The sequence below is a fragment of the Vidua macroura genome, chromosome 8, assembly GCF_024509145.1.
Source record: "Vidua macroura isolate BioBank_ID:100142 chromosome 8, ASM2450914v1, whole genome shotgun sequence".
Classification (NCBI taxonomy): domain Eukaryota; kingdom Metazoa; phylum Chordata; class Aves; order Passeriformes; family Viduidae; genus Vidua; species Vidua macroura.
Genome location: NC_071578.1, coordinates 10,202,769 through 10,224,607, shown reverse-complemented (window position 1 = coordinate 10,224,607; position 21,839 = coordinate 10,202,769). Strand labels below are relative to the sequence as shown.

At 40.5% G+C, this 21,839-nt stretch overlaps 1 protein-coding gene and 1 long non-coding RNA gene across 3 annotated transcripts; one reads left to right on the top strand and one right to left on the bottom strand.

Moving 5' to 3' along the window:
• Positions 1 to 464: 464 nt before the first annotated feature.
• On the bottom strand, positions 465 to 10,248 carry SMNDC1 (survival motor neuron domain containing 1). The gene is made up of 6 exons (XM_053983597.1): positions 10,127 to 10,248; positions 9,407 to 9,526; positions 5,812 to 5,954; positions 3,994 to 4,155; positions 2,983 to 3,136; positions 465 to 2,145 (listed from the first exon to the last, which is right to left on the bottom strand). The coding sequence occupies exons 2-6, from the start codon at positions 9,524 to 9,526 to the stop codon at positions 2,008 to 2,010; spliced, it is 717 nt and encodes a 238-aa protein (XP_053839572.1). The 5' UTR covers positions 10,127 to 10,248; the 3' UTR covers positions 465 to 2,007.
• Positions 10,249 to 10,374: 126 nt separating this feature from the next.
• On the top strand, positions 10,375 to 20,938 carry LOC128810600 (uncharacterized). 2 transcript variants are annotated; one of them, XR_008438079.1, is made up of 3 exons: positions 10,375 to 10,645; positions 11,303 to 11,457; positions 19,307 to 20,938. It is a non-coding gene; the product is annotated as an uncharacterized LOC128810600 (long non-coding RNA). The 2 variants fall into 2 exon arrangements; XR_008438080.1 differs by having other exon boundaries at positions 10,375 to 11,457; positions 19,307 to 19,517; positions 19,963 to 20,938.
• Positions 20,939 to 21,839: the final 901 nt, after the last annotated feature.

Below are 21,839 nucleotides of genomic sequence, written 5' to 3'. Positions count from 1 at the left end.
TAGCCTACCTGAAAACTGCAGTTCTGCCTGCTTTAGCATGTGTCAGTTCTGACTTCAAGATGCTCCTTATGGGTAAGTGAAAGGGACACTGTATCACAGCCACCTGTGAAAGACGACAGGTGACCTTCCTTAGCACTGAGCTGTCAGTGTGGCACGACTGTCACCTAGTTAATGTCACTGCTGGGATGTGTTTGTAGCTGCAGGCTGCAGTACAAACTCCCTTTCTAAAAAGCAGATTATTTTACTCTTGTGATGTTTTCTATGCAAAAGAAAATTTAACTGCCCCTGCTGCCAGTGAAGATAAGGAATTAAGCAACACCTACTTCATCTTGCAATGAGTGTGTTGTACTTCAGAGCTACTTCTGAGTATTACATTCTGTCCAGCAGATTCTGCTGTACTCACCCCTGTCCTGATGATTTACCATTATCCTCCCATCATGAATTATTCCACTTCAACAAATATATCCAGCAGATTTTAAACACTTTATTTAATAAAAGTTAAACATACAAAACTGAAATTAACACACTTTGTATTCATAAAAATCACCTTCTCCCATTACAGGGAGAACTTTTTTCTATGTATGGATTCTAAACTACTGCTTGTAGAGTTTAGCTTGAGTTGTGACTCAGGTAACTGATGGACATTTCCACCAATCAGTGCATCAACAATTGCTGACGTGACCTGATCTAGTTAACAAATTACAAAATGAGCTACATTAACATAATATACAGGGAAATAATGGTCAGGGTTAATGGACAAGACACACATTTTATTTAATGGGGGAAATAGATTATGTACTCTTGTCCATTAACTCAGCCCTAGATTTTACAAAAATAATATCTACATTGTATACAGGGCTACCCATTAACTTCTTCAAACACATTACGGGTTCAGAGGTGGCATCACTACCGTAAGTGCGAGACAAGGAACAGAGGAAAGCAAATCACAGAGAGAGTACAAAAAAGCAAGAGCTTTTACACGTGGATTCCTGAAGAAAACTGAAGGGGCTCAGCAGCACTGTAATACAGCTGAAGGTACAATGGACACTAGGGCCAGTCAGTTATGCAAGGACAAACTCCCAACTAACCTTTACTCACAACTAACTAAGTGGGATCTAGGCATTCGGATCTGTGCCATGGTTCTCCTTGTCTGGATGGGGCACAGGCTGTCACTGCTCTGACTGTACCAACACACCTACAAGATCTACAGGGGAGGACAGGATAGCTCCTTTCCACAGCACCAGCTCTGATACCTGGGGATGGGGAGGGGGGGTGGATCTTAAGTACAGTTCCTTGTCCTATGGTTTTCTGGTTACATTTCATTAACTTCCTATTATAATTTGAAGAGTATTTATAAAACAAAGAAAAACAACCAACAAGAAACAGCATCTCCTCTGCTTAAATTCAAGCGCAAGAAATATGGACTGGAATTAAGTCAAATTTATTGTTTCTAGAATGTAAGTGATCACTAGTAATAAAGATCCTATCAGCCCTGTTCTGCCCTCATTTACAGCTGTACAAACTGATTTGCAGTGGATTTGTAACGGAGTTATTTAAACTTCCTTAGCGATTCCATGTGATATGTCAGCTCTCTCCCAGAGCTGCAGCAGCTCTGTAATGCTGAGCATGTCACAGACAGCACCGTGACTACAGAAACCAGGGAGGCTCTTAAGGTGCCCTTTTTATACCACCACTTTTTTTGAAAGGGGGGAAAAATAAACCTTCACTACTGGTATGAATGAAAGAGTCAAAGCTGCAGACAAATACTGCTTTGAAAGTAACAGGCAACAGCAGTTCATGAACATTTACCTGCTACAAAAAGTTTAATGGTTGGGGGGTTCAAATCAATTGCTGGAGATTTAAGGCTCAAATCAGCTGAAGCCAAAGTGATGGTGACAAAATGGACTACTCACTATGTGCCAACAAATAATTTACTTTTAGAAAAATATAATGATAAAAAGTTAAGTGTAAAGCCCTGCAGAGATGAAGTTCCACCTTTTTCACCTGTTACTGAGGCATCAGATGCCTGACATTATATTTAGAGGTATCTTGATACTGTGTCATAGGTTTGTCGGCAATTCCACATGTTCCAACGCCAACCTTGCCAGTTACGCTCTCAGGGGAAGCAAAAATACTCCTTTTCACCTGGAAATAAAACAGAAAACACCATTTCTGAATAATTACAAATTATTAAATTTTACAAAAAAAAAAAAACAAAAAAAAAAAAAACAAAAAAAAAAAAAAAAAAAAAAAAACAAAAAAAAACCCAAAAAAACCACCAAGCAATCATTACCATCTGAAGTGCTTCAACATTCTCAACTTTTGCCCTACAGATGGGGACGCTTTCTAAGGGCCAGCTCAGCTTTGATGTGTTGTCACTGAATGAAGCAATGGGGCTGGGAACTTCTGGCACCTCAGTACTGGATATGATTGTGGTACTGAGGTTCCCAAGTCAGGCCAATAAGGAATAAAATTCACCTCTCATAAGGGCATCTCCAATAATTGCTCAAAAGGAAGATTGAAGTTTTACCACTATGACTGACAGCTCTTGGTCAAGCCATGACAGAAATGGAATAAGACTTAATGTCCTTGCTACCTTTTTTGCCCTACACTTGCTGTTCCAGGGCACGTCCTCAGCACTGTGTCTGCTGGGTCATAAATACAGCAAGAAGCCGGACTTGGAGGTTTAGAGGGGCCCTCAGGTTCTTGGCTCCAACAAACACCATCTGGCAACTGATGCAAGACTAGTTCTCCCAGCCAAGTGCAAGCTCACCCTCTTAGGAGCAGCACTCCTCTAAAACAACCCAGTAAAAAAACCAGGCATTTGAAGTGCACCAAATACAAAAATGCACACTTCAGAATCCCAAAGACACCCAAATCCCTGTGTTGCATCCCTTTAAAAACCACCTCCTTCTTTCTCCCAAGGTACTGCACAGAAGTCTATGCCCTGTTGCTACTCACATACTGATAAAGTAAACAAACCTGGCCTTTTTTGTTTTTAGAATAGGCTCTGTTGTTAAACTGTTGCCACTTGACTTTCTGGTCCTCTCGTTCCTGTTCAAGTTCTTTAATTCTCTGAGCTTTTTTCAAAGCTTTCTTCTTTTTATACTCTCGTTGCTGGGCTATCATCTCTTTTCTAGAGAAAAGGAAAAAAAAACAAAAACCAAACCCCACATTTTATGTTTTTGCCTCCTCCTATAACAAACTAAAATCTGACTGTAAAACAGATATGCACATCAGTTTTCCAGAAGTAAATTACAGAAATAAAACTCATAAATATTCACCATTTCTAGGAGGTAAAAAAAAATCCCAAAAACTTAAAAATCCAAACCTAATCTTTCCATTAATAAGCATTACCTTACTAATTTATGTATTTGGCATAAAAACAACCACCAAGCACATGTGAGGAGCCCATGCCAAACACAGCCACCCAAGGGATTGGGTGCATTCATTTCTGGGTGAAATGGGGCCTATCAGCACTTCTACACTTCAGAAACATCTCGAGTTTGGAAAGTATGAATAACCCATTGGAGTAAAAAGCCCAAACTTTTCTGGAGGTCTGCAGGACTCTGATGCTACCAATTATTGGACAGGGATGGAAGGAAAAGGACAAAGATTACTTCAGTGAAGATGATGAAGTTGAAAGAGTCAATCTATGCCACAATGCAGCATCCTCAGAACAACCTTTTAGGGAAGGGATCACAGGCTATAACAAACTGATGAACTATAACAATCTCTGACATGTTCTCTTTTTTTTTTCCCAAAGTAAAAAAAATGTTTTCAGCCCGTATAAATACCTTCCTGTGTTAGACACAGCAGGATACTAAGTAAATGTAAATTTAAAACAAAAAGAAACAAAAAACCACCTATTTCATTATTATGAATTTTTTACCAATTACTAATTTTTATAGCTGAGGGAGAAGAAGAAAAAAACAACCAACTCAAAACCAACCCACAAAGCAGCATTCAGACTTCCATCTGTGTATTACTTACTTGGACATGGGTTTGTTGCCACTGTCCTCTTTTGCTTTCCTTCCCTCTTCCACAGGCTTGAGGTTGAACAGAGGTGTGACTTCAGCATTGCCATATCCAGCAAATGTAACTGCAGCTGTTCCATTCTCCTCATCTATTTCTTCAATCTCAGCTTCGTAACACCTGTAAAGATATCATGGCTGTAAGCATGTGAGTAAAGCTTTAATACTCAGCCCTTCAACACCTACATCAGCCAGCTAATGCCACTAAGTGACAAATATGCAGATACCAGCCTTCATTTTCAGGGGCAAAACACAAACCACGAGATTGTCTTAAGGTCAAAGGGACACAGGTACAAAGACTGGAATCTGCTGTATTTGACCTTTAGCTTCAACAAGCAATGCCCTCACAGCTATCACAAGTAATGAATAATGCTGGGGCCAATCTAATCAGCTATCCTGATTTGGGTTTAGTTCTGGCAGGTCATGGAATAGGAAAAAAATTGCTGCATTCACAGAATTCATTAAGGAGTTTTAGAAAATGTCAGCTCAGAAGTGCAAAGCTTTTGTTCCATTTTTCTCCATAAAACAAAGAATTAAGAAAAACTGAAGGTTTCAAAACATTCCCTCTTCAACACTTTAAAGCTTAAAAGTTTTCTTATTGATTTAAAACAGCAATTGTGAAATTTTCACAGAAATCAGTCAATTTCATATTTATGTGTATGAAACACTTTGGTCAAACTGACCTCAAATTGGGAAAAATTAAAAAAAAAGACAAGTGACATTTCCAAAAATATTTAAAATAACTGTGTCTAACTTAAAGGGCAAAAGGATATATCTAGAGCAAACAGAGGAAAAAAAAATGAAGTGTTTCATAGACAATATTCCTATTAATATTTACTAGATTAATTTCTAGTGTGTTTTCAGTGGGCCAACATCTTGAACTGAGTTAGGTGCAAACACACAAAAACCTAAAGTCTGGCTAGTTCTTCATGAAACACTGCTCACTTAAGAAATGCTGCAACAGAAGAAAGGTTTTCTAAAAAAAGCAGAACAATAAAGTCCAATAAGATGCACTTCCATGAACACTCTGACACACTCTTCCCCAAACTCTGATCCTGTAACCAAGGGATCAGACCAAAAAGAATGACCCAATGGCGACCTAAGACTAAGAGATTCAATTTTTAAGTTCTAACACAAAAACATTTTATTCATTAATAAACAGAAGAACTGTTCACTTTCAGATTAGTTTTCTACTTAAGATATCAACAGCTACACCAAAATCTTTACTTGGTTACTACATTGTTAAAAGAAGCACATTCATCCAATAATAGAGCCTCTCTCTAAGTGGTAACAATTGCAATATTGGTTCTGCATAAGCAGTTATTTTTTTAAAACTGCAACAGTTACACATTTGCAGTATGAAAAGTAACTTCTAAATGTTAATTTCGAAGTTTATGGAGTCATAATGATTTGCTTGGGTTCCCAGAACTACAAAGGCTAATATATAAGAGACCAAACCCAAAAGGTTGATTAAGTCTATAGTTACATTACATAGTTAGTTATTTTATAGCCAAACCCAGCTTTTTAAATTAAAAATTTAAAATTAACTTCCAGTAAGAGGCCCAAACTGAGATACAGCAAGAATTTTTCTTCATAGTAATCAGTGACACAGCTATCTAAAATACTGACCTTTTATAAACAGTTCAAGAACACTTAATACCACATTTATTTCATAATTTCTTTTTGCTTTTCATCACTCTGGTCAATTCAAACTGAATGAAAGTCTCTTACCATTGAACTATTTCATGTAACTGTTAGAGAAGTTTTCTACACTTACTGTCCATCCTCACTCCATATGGCCATACACCTATCCCCAACCTTCCATGAGTGACTGGGCAGGGCGGATGCGGAACTGTCAGAACTCGCAAGAGTTTCCGAAGGTTGTGTTGAAAGAAGGTCTTTGGTTAACTCTATGACTTCCTATAAAAGACAAAAAACCCACAAAGAATAATTTTTCAAATTCCTCTAACCAAGCATATTTTTACCCCAAGCTTACTGGTTTTGGTATGGTTTTTTTTAAAGTTACTGTATTATATTCATTGCTGATGTGTGAATTACACTCCCTTTGGTTTTTTAGTAATTTAATTAAACTCATTAATTGCAATTGTAGATAAAAATATGTATGGTCCTCACTGTACTGCTGTAAAGCTGCCCATGCCCTCCTCCAATTTTCAAAAAGTATATATTTTATACTATATTATACTATATATTATTATTACTAATTTATATTATATTTTTTTTTAGCACTTCTCTCATTGGCTGAACTGCAGCATCCAGAGTCAGGGTGGCAGAGCACCCTCCAAGCTGTGCAGCCCTCTCATTTTGCTAGAAAGCATCCAGGTGCACAATAAAGAACTGGTTTCCTTAAGTCATTTTCATAGAAGTGTTTGTTTTTTCCTAAGTTCCCTCACTTTAAGATTTCAGGTCAGGCCTTCCCTTGCTAATTCAAGATGACAAAGTAACAAAACTTCCCAATTCCTTTACACATTATTCATTTTCAGGCAGCAACTTGCAAAAACCCCTCCCATTTTCCTGTAAATGTTACATTAAAGACTGAGCAATCAAGACCTCTCTTGGATTTCACTAGGGTTAAAAGTCAAAGGAGACAGCACCTAAAAGGCCATGTAAACGTTCTGTATAATGCAAAGAAATTTTGTTGGCCCTAAAGAAGAAAAAATCTTCAATTCTTTGAGTACCTCAGCATGAACCAGTCACTCTCCTAACAAACAGTAAACACTTAAGTCAGGGGAGGGTTTCAGACAGCGTTCAAAGCCTGAACTTTCCTCATTTCACATCTTACTTCAGCTATGGGCATACAAAGACTCAGGAAAATGCAGTAAAGGAGCTGTTCATCATCCCTTAAGAACCTAAAGGACTGTAAGCACTTCCAAGTAAGTTAATACATCATAAACTTACATGCACATTTATCTGATAAACTATACAACTACCATCAAGGCCTAACAATTTGTTTCTGTTGCAGCATGTCAACGTCTGAATTTCCAACAGCTAATGAAAGTTTTGCTCTTTGCTTTGGAGGAGCTGCTGGTTAATAAGTACTCCAGTGAGCACAATCAGTAGCAACTCTGAGCACAGGAACTCACAATTACTTCTACTACTTAGCTCACCATTTTCCTAATACCACAGCTGAAGCACAACAGATTTTAATTATCAAGTTACCTAATTTGAGAACATACAGCATTAGCCTGATTTTCCCTCCCAGGTGCAAAATCCCAAACTATTCCTTAACATACAGGTAGCTGTATTCTGCAAATCCAGGAGGCATCATGGCTTAAGACAAGTATCTCTCTCAGCAGGTCAAATACGTCACATCAGGCACAAGCCACTCCTGAAAACAAGTGCTTCAGGTATTGCAACTAGCTGTAACACCAAACTGTTGACTAATTCTTGTCTCAGAGATGGCTTATTCTAGAACTTGGATATGAATAGTTTCAGACAAGTCTACCAAGAATCCTCTCAATTTAATAAAGTCTCTTACATACCAGGCTATTAAAATTACCAAACTTTTGGTAAAAATCTTCATCTGATATCCACATACCATAATGCTCAGCTCACAAGATAGAGACATTAATTTTATTGCAAGCCATGAGACAGTTCTCAAGTCTTTAAGAGAAGAGATCATTCCAAGAAAATTGCTGAGCAGGACTTGGACTACCACAGCAGCTCAGTACAGGCAAACAGGTTGAACAACATGGCTTGGTGCCACATCCCCGTGATAAGGAGGTGTGACCCACAGGGAACACTACTTAGTTTGCCAAGATTTTTCCTGACCAACTGGTCAAAGCCAGACAGAGCTCTAGACTCCAGAGCACAACACCCACAGATCTCATCTCCAATTATAGAAGATGACAGCTGCCATCAATCCTAGAAAAGGTAAGTTTGGTTCTTGGGTGCACAGACACTGTCCTAGAAATGCTGTGGCGAACCGAAATGTGAAAAGCTAAGTACTTCTAACAGTTTCTTCTAATATTTTAATCTTGAATAATTTAAGCATACAAAATGCATCAGTATTTATAATAGGAAAAGGATGTTCCAGTAACACAGTAACCTTAGTAATTTTTTGGAACAGACAAAAAGCTGTTTAGCTGGGACACTGATGCATCAAACCCACTCTTACAGTTGTTTGCTTAGTTGGCATATATCAAGTCTGCAAAACATTATGTCATTTTCAAGGTGGAACATACGGATAGCAAACCTTTTGGGGACGAAAGTGTAAAGATCTTCCCCATTCTGTGCAGAAAGCTTTTATTAAAAAGTTTGCAAGTTGTCCTTTCACATCAATGATCTCTGCATATCAAAGCCGAGGTCGTGTTGGTATCGGAAATATCATCCCATATGGGTTTTGCTGTGCATTTTAAAAATATAAAAATATACACATGCTTTTAACAGTGTACAACAGAGCACATTCAGATGATCTATAAAGTGCCTTGTGGGCACAAAGCCTTTGCAGTTTAAAAGGAATTCTAAAGATCACTGTTTGGAGGCACTACTTGTGTTTTGGTTTTGAAGCCCCAATTTATTACTGTTACTTCCATACAGAGCAGTGGTCACTCAACCTTGCATTGGATAGTTTTATATATTTTTACACCTGATGGCTAAAGCAATCCACAACAGAAATGAAGCAGCATCTTGCACTCTCATGACAGATTTTAACAGCACTGCTGGGATTTGCTATATGCCAATGTGTCTTTATATGAACAAGAATCTAAAAGACCACTCATACATTTAAAATTAGGCTGGTGGCCTTCCTGTCACTAAACCACATCCCAAGGACCAGAAATGGGCTTTAGCTGTGAGGAACACACAATGCTCTTGTAACAAATGAAAAACACAACTCTTTTCCTTTCTTACATATAAACACAATCAAGACTCAGATGCACAAGGAATACAAAACTACACTCCAAAGCTTTTAACACTGGAGATGCATTTAATGAGTAAGCAGGTTCTGGATCAAGTTATTTGAGAACTCAGTAAGAACATCATGGTAAGCTAAACCATCAGGCTTCAGCATTAGTAAAAGCCACAAAAAATAATGACTTTGAGAAATGCTTCAGGGAAAAAAAATTAAAACCCAGCACACAGTAAAGACAGCACTGGCATATCTTTCACCTCTCTGGCCAAAGTTTATAGAAAAAAGTTTTCTGTATAAATTAGTACATCTTTTTTAGTAATCCAAAAAAAATATACTTAAAATAGGCCATACTTTGGGTTTTTCCAAACTAAGCCTACCATGACTATATCAAGCTATGTGGAATGAGCCCACCAAGTGTCTGTTTTTGTTGCAGGACAAATATTTAGGAAAGTTAAAACACTTGTAAAAGACCCTGATGTTTCACCTACCCTCAAGTTCTCACCTGTAAGTCTTTCTTCAGTTTCAGTAAATCCTCATTGTCTGCATTGCCAGATAAGGCAGCCTCGACTTGCTGGAGCTGAGCTTTGTAGCTGGCCAACTGCTTAGCAAGGTCTTCTGACATCTACAAGGAACACACAACACATACAGACCCCACATCAAAACAACGGCCTTGCTGCTTTTTAATCACACCTTGTGGTCCAAGTGAGGTGAAATGACAACAAAAAAAAGCTGTTAGTAACGTGTTAGAAACACAGCTCATTAAGTTTCAATGATGAGTATTTGTTCAGTAATTTGACTATATATGATACCCGCTCATTTAATTTTTGTGCCGTTCCGGCTGCTCTCAAGAGACTTCTGAAGAACAGAGGGCTTAACACGTGCCTGGGTAGGGGGTACACGCACAGCTTACAGCGTGTGAGCAGCGGGGCCCTGAGCAAGCCTCGCAACTCCACGGCTCTTCAGAAAATGAATGCACGTCCCAATAAACCCCGCGCACGGCGGTGTGTGCCCTCAGCACCGAAATCCCCTGCGGCACCCGGGAACCGGCTCCTGCCGGGGCTCCCGTGGGCTCGGAGCGGGCGCGGGGGAACAGACGGGCCCGGGCCTGCCCGCTGGCGCGGGGCCTGCCCAGGCCTAGGCCGGGCCCGGCCCGGGCCCGGATCGCTCAGAGCGGGCAGGGGCTCGGCGCGCGGGGCCGGCAGGGCCCATGCGGCGGTCTCACCTCGGCGGTGCGGGGTGCGGGCCGTGCCCGGGCCGGGGGCTCCGCTCGGGGTCCCGTCAGGCCGCGGCCGCTGCGCTCCGGCTCCTTCCGCCGCCGCAGCCGGGGGTGGGGGGGCGGCAGGGGCGGGGCCTCGGCCGGCGCGCGCCGGCGCTCGCGAGAGCGGTCACGTGTGCTACCGGCGCGCGAGCGCGTCACGCGGCCCGCGGGTCACGTGGCCTTCCGCCCCGCCCACAGCCCCGCGAGGAGGGGCGGGGCCGCGGCTGAGGGGCGGGCGGCAGGCCGGGAATTTAAAGTTCCTGAATTTAAAGTTCCTTCTTTAGCGCTCCGTGACCCTCGGCTCCAGAACGAGGGCACATTTGTGCTGTCGGAGCACGTGCTGCTGCACGGGACCAGGGGCCCCTGACCCTGCCTGGACCCAGGGGCTTTGCTCCTGACAATATCAAGTTCAGCAACACCCTCTGGCTACTTACGTGATCATTACAACCACGCAAAACTTACTACCAAGCAGCTTAGAAGAGAGTAAGTTTCAGTATTCGTCCTGCAACAGGAGAGGAAACTGAGAAGAAAAGCTCAGTGGCTTCTTCAAGCCTTTCACAGGAAAAAAATATATATTTCTGGTGGAAAGCCAGTGATTAATTTGGCTGTGAGCCAGGCAAGTTAAGCAGATGCCCAAAAATTTTCTTCATATTAGCAGGAGGATCAGTGTCTCCTGCAAACATCCTGTCCCTCATGGTTACAGGCACATGGTACTGCCCAGGAAGCTGACTTCACTCATTGGATTTGTTTATGTTTTATGAGGAAAATATATCTACTGTGTTCTATGACACTTGGTGTATATCCTCCGAGAATATCCTGACCCAGAATGAAACACATTTCTGTATCTTGGTGTATGATTTGATAATTAAAATGCAGAAATTACTGGACACTGTTCAGAGACAATAGTTGAGACCAAGTGTAACAATGAAAATAGCAACATCAACTTTTTGGTGTTTTCATGTTTATGCAATAATAAACTAGAAATAGTTAAGGAAACATTTTCTGATTAGACTTTGCAGACAAACCAGCAACTGTTGAAATACATACAAATTTTTTGATACAGAGCAATCCTAATGACTGTGAGCATACCTATCAGTTAGAATAGACATTAGTACAATCAATTTCAACTTCACATTTCAGGACAAGAAATCTGTGCTGTATCTGTAGGATCGAGAGGGACTGAGAAGGCATCCACTGTCCAGCTATCTCCAAAGGCAGCAACAGCAAAAAGGAAAACACTTCTGTGCTTGCATCAGCAGGAGCAAGCATAAAGAGGCATTTTATTTCTGTAAAAGGTTTGCTGAGAGTTAATATTGAAGTAGTTTTATGGTTATGTAGTAGAGCTTGTAATTTATAGTTGAGTATGGAGTTTTATGGGGTCTGCAGACATCTAAACAGAGGCACCAACATTTTAAGATATATATGCTATATGTAGGAAGACAAGCCAGATCTTGAAATGACTGATCTTTAATTCCTACAAATTGAAAATTCTCATTTATTCCATCATTAACACTGGATTTATCTTCACCTAAAAATAGAGACCTTTTTTCTGTCTTTGACTAGAGAAACTCTTATATACTATTGAGGACAAACAGTGTAAGGAGGACATCTTCCTGCTGTCTTACAGATTACACTTTTTTTAAAGTATGTTTTATAGTTCGTTAAATGTTTGCTGCTTGGACGGATATGCACATAGTAGCACATTATAGCAGTATATATAGCTTAGCAACAGGGAAAAAAAAAAGGCAACTTAATTGCCTTTTACCAAAGACAAGCTCTGTTGCCATTAGCACTGGGGCTTTCAGCTGTGATTCCCAGTGGAAGCTGTCCGGCTGACCTGGCTGCACTTGCGGAACAACGAGGTGAAGTTGGTGTAAGCGGAGCCTCTGTGGCCGCGCTGGCGCCGCGGGGCAGCGGGGAGCGGCGGTAGCCGGGAATGGCACAGCTGGGTGGGAAGGTGAGCTTTGCAGTACCGGGCATAGCTGGGCATGCCTTGGAAGGAAGGGGCTGCCCGCCTGCCTTCAAGGCAAACCGAGGCGCCGGAGCGTCCCGCAGCTCTGCTTGGCTTGTCCAGGAGGTGGTAGTGGCGCTGCGCAAGACGCCAGCCGTGTTTCACTGGCTACTTGGGAAACGACTCGGCTACAGGTCCACAATTCTGCCTCTTTTTTAGAGTCTGCTGCGTGATTTTCATGGCTAGATAATGGGAACATATATAGGAAGTTGTTTTTGAGGGTAACTGGGACTATGCAGTCTTTTGAAACGTGGATGTGCTTTGGTAAATAAGTACACTGAAATCCACAACATTCTGCATTCCTAAACGTCAAATCTTGAAGCACTAAAGGATCGGAAATCTAAATGCTGAGCAGCAACCGATGTTGTGAAGATGTTATTATGTCAAAATTATTTAATATCCTGCTTTTCAGCTCTGTATGGGTCTGTTGTTCTGCTCAGCACAGAGACCTAGCCACTAGCCAATAATTGGCTTCTACAAACAAACTGGTGTGTCCTCATGACAGAAATTGCAACCCAAGCCTAGGCCAGAATGGAGACTGGATCTTTTTAGGCTTTTCTGGTAGGCTGCCTGCATGGCAGGCATTGCCCTGTCAGTGGGGCAGTATGTCATCTTCAAAGTTATTGGTATATTAATTTGGATTTTAAAAATATTGTATTAATATTTCATTTTTAGGGTTATTTTCCTGAAGATGTAGGGTTTGTTTTGTTCAGTTGTCCTGTGCCTCTAAGAAAAATTTGTTTTATTTTGGGGGAAGGGGTTACCATTTGTCATTATAAACAGAACTGTCAACTTTGTCCAAAGCTGCAATTACGCAATATTTCCCATTATGAGGCATTTTGTTGTTGTTGTTTCTTCTGCAAAATTTATTTCTACTGCTTGATTTTGGTTTTTTCCCCTGCACTGGCTGTTTGAGTCTGGCTAAACTTAGTAGTTCAGCAGTTTGGCTCTTATAAAACCAAGTTATAGAAAGAAATTCTGATTTCCCAGGCGCTTGATTAAAATACACACTTGCACTGTTGAGAGGTTCAAGTGCCTCTTTGCTTTAAAGTGTGGGCTGAACATTTCTCAGGGAAGTTTTGTGCGTTTTAAATCTCCATTTTTTTGCCATTTTACTCTCCTGAAATTTGGCGTAATGGTCAGATTTTTCAATGCTTGCTTACACAGAAGTTTGTGTGGAAGGGAAGTCGGGTAGTGTGTGCATCCCTGAAGATAATTTGACTCTTTGCAGCCCAGGTAATCAGTACAAATTGTGGTTCTAAGCAAAGAAACTGAGTGTTCAAACATGTTCTGTCCTCTGAATTACTGCAGAAATTATTCCCATTGGTGAAAAAGGCACAGACTAAAACTGAGGAGGAAAAGTGAATCAGAACTCGATGAAGAATAAGATCCAGGGTGAGGCAGAATGGGGATAAGAAGAAAATATCAGAATTAGGAAGAATGGACTGAAAATTTGCATCCTTTATGATGTCATCCACTTCCAGAGGGATTTGAGGCTCTTGGGTTTCCATTCTCTTGCAACTGACAGCTTGAGGGAATGCAGCTTACGTGGGAAATGACAACCTGCCAGTGTGATCGTTTACTGGTACAAGCAGCAGGTCCATGTGCTGGGTCTTGATCCGGCCTACACAACACAGACTGTCAGATGGGATTTGCAGCTTTGTGTGAGCCTTCGGTTGGGAGCAATATTCCAAGTCTTTCTCTGAGGCAGTCTGCCATCTGCGTCAGGGAGGGTCAGGCCTGGGCACTGCAGGAGAAGGCAGCTGGATGTGCTGGTTCTGCATCTTGGAGTGCCAGGAATTGTCTTCCTGAGACTCCTTATGTACAGAAGGTGTTTGAGTGGCAAGAATGCTGAGAAAATAAGGGAAGTTTGGAAAGTAGGGAGCAAGGGCAGAGGGTAGAGGAGCCTGGGAGGATTAGGAGAAGAGCTGAAGCAGCAAGCCAGTGTGGGAGGTTTGGGAAGCAGGAACTTGAGGTTAATATGGGAACAGCGTGGGGGTATTTTGGTTTGTGTGTGGGGCGGGACCTGGGAAGTAAGGAACAAGATGGACTGCTGTGATGGATTGTGGGGCTGCTGCGGGGGAGAGGAGACCCAAGTCCTGCACAGTGAGGGCAGACAAACAGGAGGGTACTGTATGCACAGGGAGAGGGGCAGTTTGTAATGAGCACATGAAAGGAGAGGGAAGGGGATATGAGGTGCAGCTGACAGCAGTGATGACTGTGTGTGTTTTCCCCAGGACAGGGTTGCTGCCAGCTGTGTGCCGCGCACTGACTGGGGTTTGTGGCAGCTGGTCAGCAGCCGCCCACCACGAGCTGTGTGGCCTCTGGGTGCTGCTGAGCTGCTCTGCTGTGGCCCACAGCTGCAGCTCCATGCCAGCAGTCAGTCCTTGGTGGTCCACCCCCACGGGAGCTGCACAGGCCTGGTCTGAGCACTGTTCAGAACACAGGATTTACAGTAACCAAGAGTGTGCAGTTAAAAATAGGCAGTTGTTTGTGGGTTCTGCATTGCTGTTTGCTGAATTTTAAAGGAAAGTGAGCTGAAAGAAGAAGAAGAGAGCCTTGCAAGAAGGCTACTGAATAGCCCTGTAAAGAACTGGGTTTATTCTCCTGTGTAGGAGTATCTACACATAGTGAGTGATGTAGATCTGTGTATGGAATAAAAGCTCAGAGTGTAATTTAGAGCTGATTGCCCCTTGGGACTTGTAGATGAGAACTGACCACAAAAGCTCTGATTCATCTGGAGGTAACTTTGCTACCACAGAGGCATGGTTAGATTGTGTTTAGGAACTGTCATACATTCCTAGGTTTTGAAAGTTCATAGCATCTTGGCTTGGAAGAGCTGCCACGCCTGATCAGTGTTACTTAGGCAATATAAGTAGTTTTGGGGACAGTCAAAAATAGGAAGAGATTTGAAACAGTGTTACTTATTTATAAAGAGTGTTTTGATTATTTTCTGCCTCTTCTGTAGTTAACATCAATATTTTAATTAGTCATGTGGATACCTTTGGACCTCTGTACTTCTTGTTTATTTGCCCTCCTTTAGAACAAGGGGTAATACAGATACCTTATGTTGTAGAAATGAACAATTAAAAAATGCTGCCACATCGTACTGATGAATACCAAATGAAATCCAGTGAGAAAATGAAGAATTCTCTTTCTAAAATAGAATTCAAGGAGTCCATGGCAAATAGTAAGATCTACTGATGCAGAAACAGATCGTGATTAGCTGGCATCAGAGCAGTGTCAAGAACTATTGTAGTCTGGCTTTGTCATGCCATATTGGACTTCCATGCTGTGAACCTAGAAGTTGCCAGCAGTTAACATTTTTGTTTCTGAACTATGATAAATTTATTTTTGCTAACTGTAGTGTACATGAACTTTTAAAAAGGTTAACTATGCCATAGTAGCTGTAGAATTCGCATGCACTGATGTAATATAAACAACATGTACAATTTACATAAAATGCAAAATATGTGCATCACTGTTCCAAACTTTTCCATCCTTCATTCTACTGACACTTTCAGACACATTTTCCTGAAGTGAGAGAATTTCTGGAGTGTGCACATAGCGATGAGAGATGACATTCACCCATCCTATTGCATGAACAAACTTGTTAAACATTCCTTCTACATCATGTTAGTCAGTACTTGAGCAGCAAGACTGCTTTCATGTGGTTTAGCATCCTGTTCCTGGTAATAAAAGTTTTTTGGTAATCAAAGAGTGTTGTCTTACATCCTACAGCTGATCTAACACTTAGAGAAACTGGAAATCCTTCTAAAGATATTTCCTTTGAAAATGAAACTGAAATTTCTGTCTCTTACAGAAATTGTCTTGCATGTCATTACAGCCATTTACAAATGAAGTCAGATTGGATCCTTGGCCAGCAAATGCCATTTTGTAGAGGCTGCTGATAAGAGTGTATCAGATGGGCATTTAGAACTATTTTTATCAATGTTCCTACTTATATGTCATTTGAAAGAACAAATAGTGGAGCTACTGGTGGATATTTCTTTAAATGCTAAACTTAATAAGAACATATTGTGGTATCCATCTTAATGGGAAACCAAGATAACAGGGTATAGTAAGATATACGCAATTTAGAGATATAACAAGGATTCTCGTTCACACAGAGATGTCAACACCATGTTTGGGCTCTGGGATAATTTTTACTCATTGTACATTGGCTAAAAATATATTGGAAGGGTTTGGTTGGAATTTTTTTTTTTTTTCAAGTTTCATCCTGCACTGCCTAAGTGCAGTTCTGTCTACATCTTTTAGTTACAAAGAGGAAAAGGTGCAGTTAATATGTTGTGCTGTTTCATACACTGGAATGAGAATTGCCATGAGGATTTTGATTGCTTGTGCTATGCTTCCTATGTGAGAAAGCTTCAGTTCTTCGGTGTAGTTATCGATCTGAAGTATTTCCAAGTTTTAGATCTGCAGGAGCACTTAGCTTAGTACTTTGTTGACTCAGGGATAGACGATAGATCCTGATTAAGTCCCCTGCAATTATGGGGATGTTTTTCCTCATCTTGGTCAATCCTATTCACATAATTTGGTGAGAGGGTGCAATATGCCATTCAATGGAATTTGAGCCTGTACTGGTACCAGCAGAGAAAGCTTAAACAAAAAAGCAAACAATGTCCATGGGAGCAAGGTGACTTTTTTGTCAGTGACCATTATAATAGGTATGACTTTATATTATTGCACTGTCTTTTGAATGAGGCAACGTACCTGTAATATGAATTATTGAGATGCATATGCTTTGCTCTGAGTTTTTCGTTTCATACACAGTCAGGAATGTACTGAACTATTTCAGGAGAGGTGCAGGCAAGACCATGTGTAGACAAATACCTGTTCTTCTTGTGTTTGGAAGGAGAATTTGATCTTTTTTAGTAGTTTTTACTTGAGTATGAGAAGTCAGAGTGTTTTACAGCATACATGAGGATGGACAGCTAACCAGCTAAAGTGAAACAGAAAACTTCTCAGTTTGAAGGCTTGGTGGGTTTTCAGGTTTGGGGGGTTTTTTAAGCATTGGTTTCAAAATTGCCAAGGGATTTCCCAGTCAGGCATATAAACATGAAAACCTAAATATAGATCCAAACTGCTGAAATGAGTGCTGATCCATAGATTTTATCTAGAGACAGATGACTTATGTATCTAACTTTTTTCCCCTTTTCTATCTTTCCTCCCACACCTGATGAAACTATTTAGATTTGAAATGCTGGAAGGCCACATACCTGAAGCAGCAGTGGGCTTGTTTAAACATCATTTTCCGGTATTAGTTTTATAGATCCAGAGATGACTAATAAGGAAGTTTCTTCATTCAGTATTCATGGATGACCAATTTTTGCTAGCACGAGGAACAAAGCTGGTATGAGAAGGTCATGTTGCCCAGGGAGCAATTCAAATCTCCAGAGTGAGTCATGATACTGGTATCTTAAAACACAGAGAGAAAACATGATGCAAAACTCAAACAGGGCTTTTTTCTTCTGCCTTTTCAATTTTTTGGGATATTTTCTGGCAGGCTTATTTCACTAGCACTCCTGGTATCAGTATTCCTAGATTTAGGGCATTTATTTGGGGTCTCCACCTCCCTTTCATTGTAATAGAATGAAGACAGTAGCTGCCTGGTAAATCAGAATGGTGACCATAAGAAATACTATTGGCATAAATCTAGATGAGTTTTCCTAGTACATTTCTCTTTTTTTGGTTACGTTGGTCATTTGAATATTCATTGCAGCAGTGGAGAAGGTAGAGGTGTTTCCTTTGGCAGGCACAACACAGCACAATTACCATATCAAATTATTGCATATCCTAAAATCATGCTAATAATGTTAGTGGTCTAAAGGCAGTAAATGCACCCCTAGATGTGATGTACCTCAGCAGGTCTGTTCTTTATCAGAGACTCCTCTCCAGCAGAGTTGCTGTGTACATGAACCACAGTTAGCTCCACACTCTCTCCCAGGATCACTGCTGAAGTCAGAGGGGCAGGATATTTGCAGTTGGCAAAGCTTTTAGTGGCATCTTCAATTAAGTCAGTGGATCTCTCCTAATTCCATTTCCCACTGCACTAAAAACTCCCTACCAGTAGATGATGATGCTTTTCAAACCATGAAACCATATTAAAAGTTTAATCTGGATAAAATGTAAAATAACATAATCCAAGTTCAATAAAATCTAGGCTTGGTTTCAGACTAATGTAAAACAAGGCAAAATTAGGTTGTGATATAATTTTAAGGCTAACCTTGAGGGAGATCTTGTCAGGAACTCTGGTGCAAACAGGTTGAAGTATTAGATCAGCTATGTTAATACTTTTTTTTTTTTTCAGTGAAACCACTTGGGAAATAATCTTCCTTCTCTTTGGGGCGTCTGTATAGATCTGAGTAGGGAAACATTATTGATTTTGAAACTTTAAATCACTGTGGACTAGTCCTGTCATCAATTGTATTAATAATACAAGTAATTTTAGTACGGAGTATTTGGTAGATATTGATTCACTTCTTTTTCAGAACTCGTCAAGATTTCAGACAATATATTTACATTTACAGGGTATTAAAGAACTCTCTGTCAAGGCCCAAAGAAGCTTCTACAAAAATGTATTGATTTAAGAAATTTTTGAAAAATTCCAATTTGTTTATTGGAGAAATTGTTGGAAGCAAAAAGGAAAATTTTGTTCTAAGTAGATGTCAGTCTCCTTAGCACAGAAACAGGAAGAGAAGAAGAAGAATACAGAATAATAGAAGGAAGGAAACTAAGCGTGGTTTAACCTACAGGTGAAAGTTAACAATTTGTGTTCTGCTGCAGGAAGAAATGCAAAATTGAGCCAATGTTTAGCGCATACCAAATGGTCGTGCTAAACTAGATAAAATGTATATTCACCTCAAAAGAAACAGAGCTGTCCCATGGAGCTGTTTATTTTCATTAGACAAATGACAATGACCTCTATATTTGTCTTCAAAGCTATAAACAATGCAAGCCAGCATGGAGCAGCTTCACTGTGGTTTGCTTTTGTGTAAAAATATATTGTAAGTTTATTTAGGCGTTAATTCTGTAATAACATAGCCTTTAAGTGCAATTTAAATAATTTTTACTTTACAATTCTCTTTTTTTTACAATGTTTTTTCATTAAGATACACTTTTACTTGAAGAAACTTCAAGTGTGTCTGTAGTTCACTTGGCTGGGGACAAGTCTCTGAGATGCAGCAAGATGTACACATCAACTGGGCAGAATTTGAACAGCCTGTTTGGAAAGCAGCATCATTCACACAGGTAGCATGAAGATGTGGGCACCAGTGCAAGGACTCTCCATGTCTAAATTCAACATTTGTGTAAAAACTGGAGGTAAGATGCAGAAACACATCTATCTTAGGGTTCAAAGGGTGGTTACACTCTTTAGCCATTTAGGAATCCAGAATTTCAAGTTTCATACAGTTGCTCAAATGGGCAGGTTTGATCTTCCTTTTGCTTGATCTGAGCCTCTCAAAACGGAGGACGTGCAGCCAACTTGTGCTTGCACCCACGTTCAGACTCTGCTCAAGCTTGTGAGGAAAGGTAACAGAGACTCCCCGTATTTGTTTGGTGATCCAATGTAGGCAGTTATTTACAGCTCTCATGGAAGAGCCAGGCTTTGCTAGGTCAGATCCTTCAGGCAGAGAATTTTTAGGGAGCACATGGAGAGGGTGACTTGGAACCTGGATGTCTGAGATGTTGGTAGGGGTTTTATTCTGCCAGGGATTTGCAATTAAACCCTGGGCTAAGTTATTTACCTCTTGTCCTTGCTCCCCAGGTGCAGAGTGGGAGCACAATGGGTACCAGCTCACAGGCACAGAAGCACTGCCAGTTGTTCGGGCTTCTCTGCTGGAGCACGTAATGAAAGGAGTGTGCTGGGTCGCTCAGCTAAGTCATTTAGTTTACCCATTGTCGCCTAAAATAGCGTCAAGTGCGTGTGACGCATGCTCTGCTCTGCTGAGGCCCACAGAACATATGTTGATGTACGGGCTGGGAGCCCTCCGTTCCTCTTCCCCACCCGGCCGGCAGACATCGCCTTCCCCTGTGCGTGCTGGCACTCTGGCCCTCGTCTTCGAGGGTGTGGTGACGTGGAGGCGATGACAGAGCCAAGGCTTCTGAAGCACACATCTTCAGAGAGCTGCTGCTCACAGGAGAAATTAATATACATCAGGTAAATCTGTGGCTGTAAATGAAACCTTGGGACACTTCCTCAGACGTGACTAATCCTGTGCGCACTGTGACTCAGCTGGTGAAGCATATATCAGGAGAGCTCCCAGAGCACTCAGCTATAAGCCTGTAAATAAAAATACCTTGTTTTCTTGTAGGAAACAGAATCATTGAACCTGATTTCATCGCCTGTTTCTTACTCCTTCAAAAATAAGCCACCCAAATGTTTACAGCCATGCAAGAGAGGAAACATCATTGATAGTAAACACACTGCCTTAAATTCACATGTGTTTGGCTCCTGATTTCTGAGTTCAAAATCTTAAAGCTCTGGAACCTGACTGACTCCAAATTATTTTGTGAAAACGTACTTTTGGTCCTGTTTGTGGTTTATGAGCTGCATGGCGATGAAACCAGATGTAATTCATCAAGTTTGTAGTATCGGTAACCTGTGTACATTGGCTGAGGTTAGTTAGAAGAGACTGTGAAACTCACAGGTTTTTTTTGAGGGACTTGGAAAAAGAACTTAGAGTAAGTATATTATTCATAGTTTGGTTACCCCACAAAAAAAAAAAAAAAAACAAAAAAAACCCAAAAAAAAATTCTAGGTTGAATCCAAGCTTGACATCTGATTTATCACAAATTCCTGCAAAGCTGTTAGGCTTATTATACTTTCCCGTATTTCATTGTGGTTTTGTTGACTTTTTGGCTAAGTTAACCCTTAAATCATAAGTGCAAATTTTCTTTCTCATTTTAGCTCAGTTGTAGCATTTACTGCAAATTGTTATTTAAGCCTGCATATTGAACTTTGGAGTTGTTTTGTTGTTTATAAACTGCACCTGCCCCAAGATCTTTGTGCACAAAATGTAGCAACTTCTGCTCCAGATAAATGTACTGGGAGTATTGCTGTTGGTGCAGCAGCTCTGATTGTAATAAGAATGGTTTTTTAACAACTCTTAAAACCCTAAAGTATGGCATTGTCACCTCTCATGTCAATTAATACTGCCAAACATGTTTTCTATATTACTTTGTATTCTACTGGAGTCCAGCATAATTTTTGCTTACTCATTCTTTCATGACAAACTTTTCTTCTTTAAATACAATCAATGTCTTCAGAAATTGAGCATTTTCAATGTTTTAGATAAATGTTTTGTTTGCTATCATATGGCTGGCTTTGAAGAGTCTGTTTAAGAGAACCTTTAAACCAAATATGTCCCAAATAACCCATTTTCTTGCTGTTTAAAATCAGGAATAGGCAAAAGGCAGCTGAATACAAAGGTTGTGTTTGAGCTTTGAAGGCTGCTATAAAAAAAGTATTTCACATGTTCTGTATTTTTCCTGGTTTTTTAGTTATGGGTAGCATGAGTGGATAGAAACAACTTCATTTTATATGGTGATAAAATTGCTTGCTGTGAAAATGTAATTACTTGAAAATATCTCAGTTGTGCTTCTCAGTTGTACTTCTCACTTTTGTTGGAGACACTGAATCAA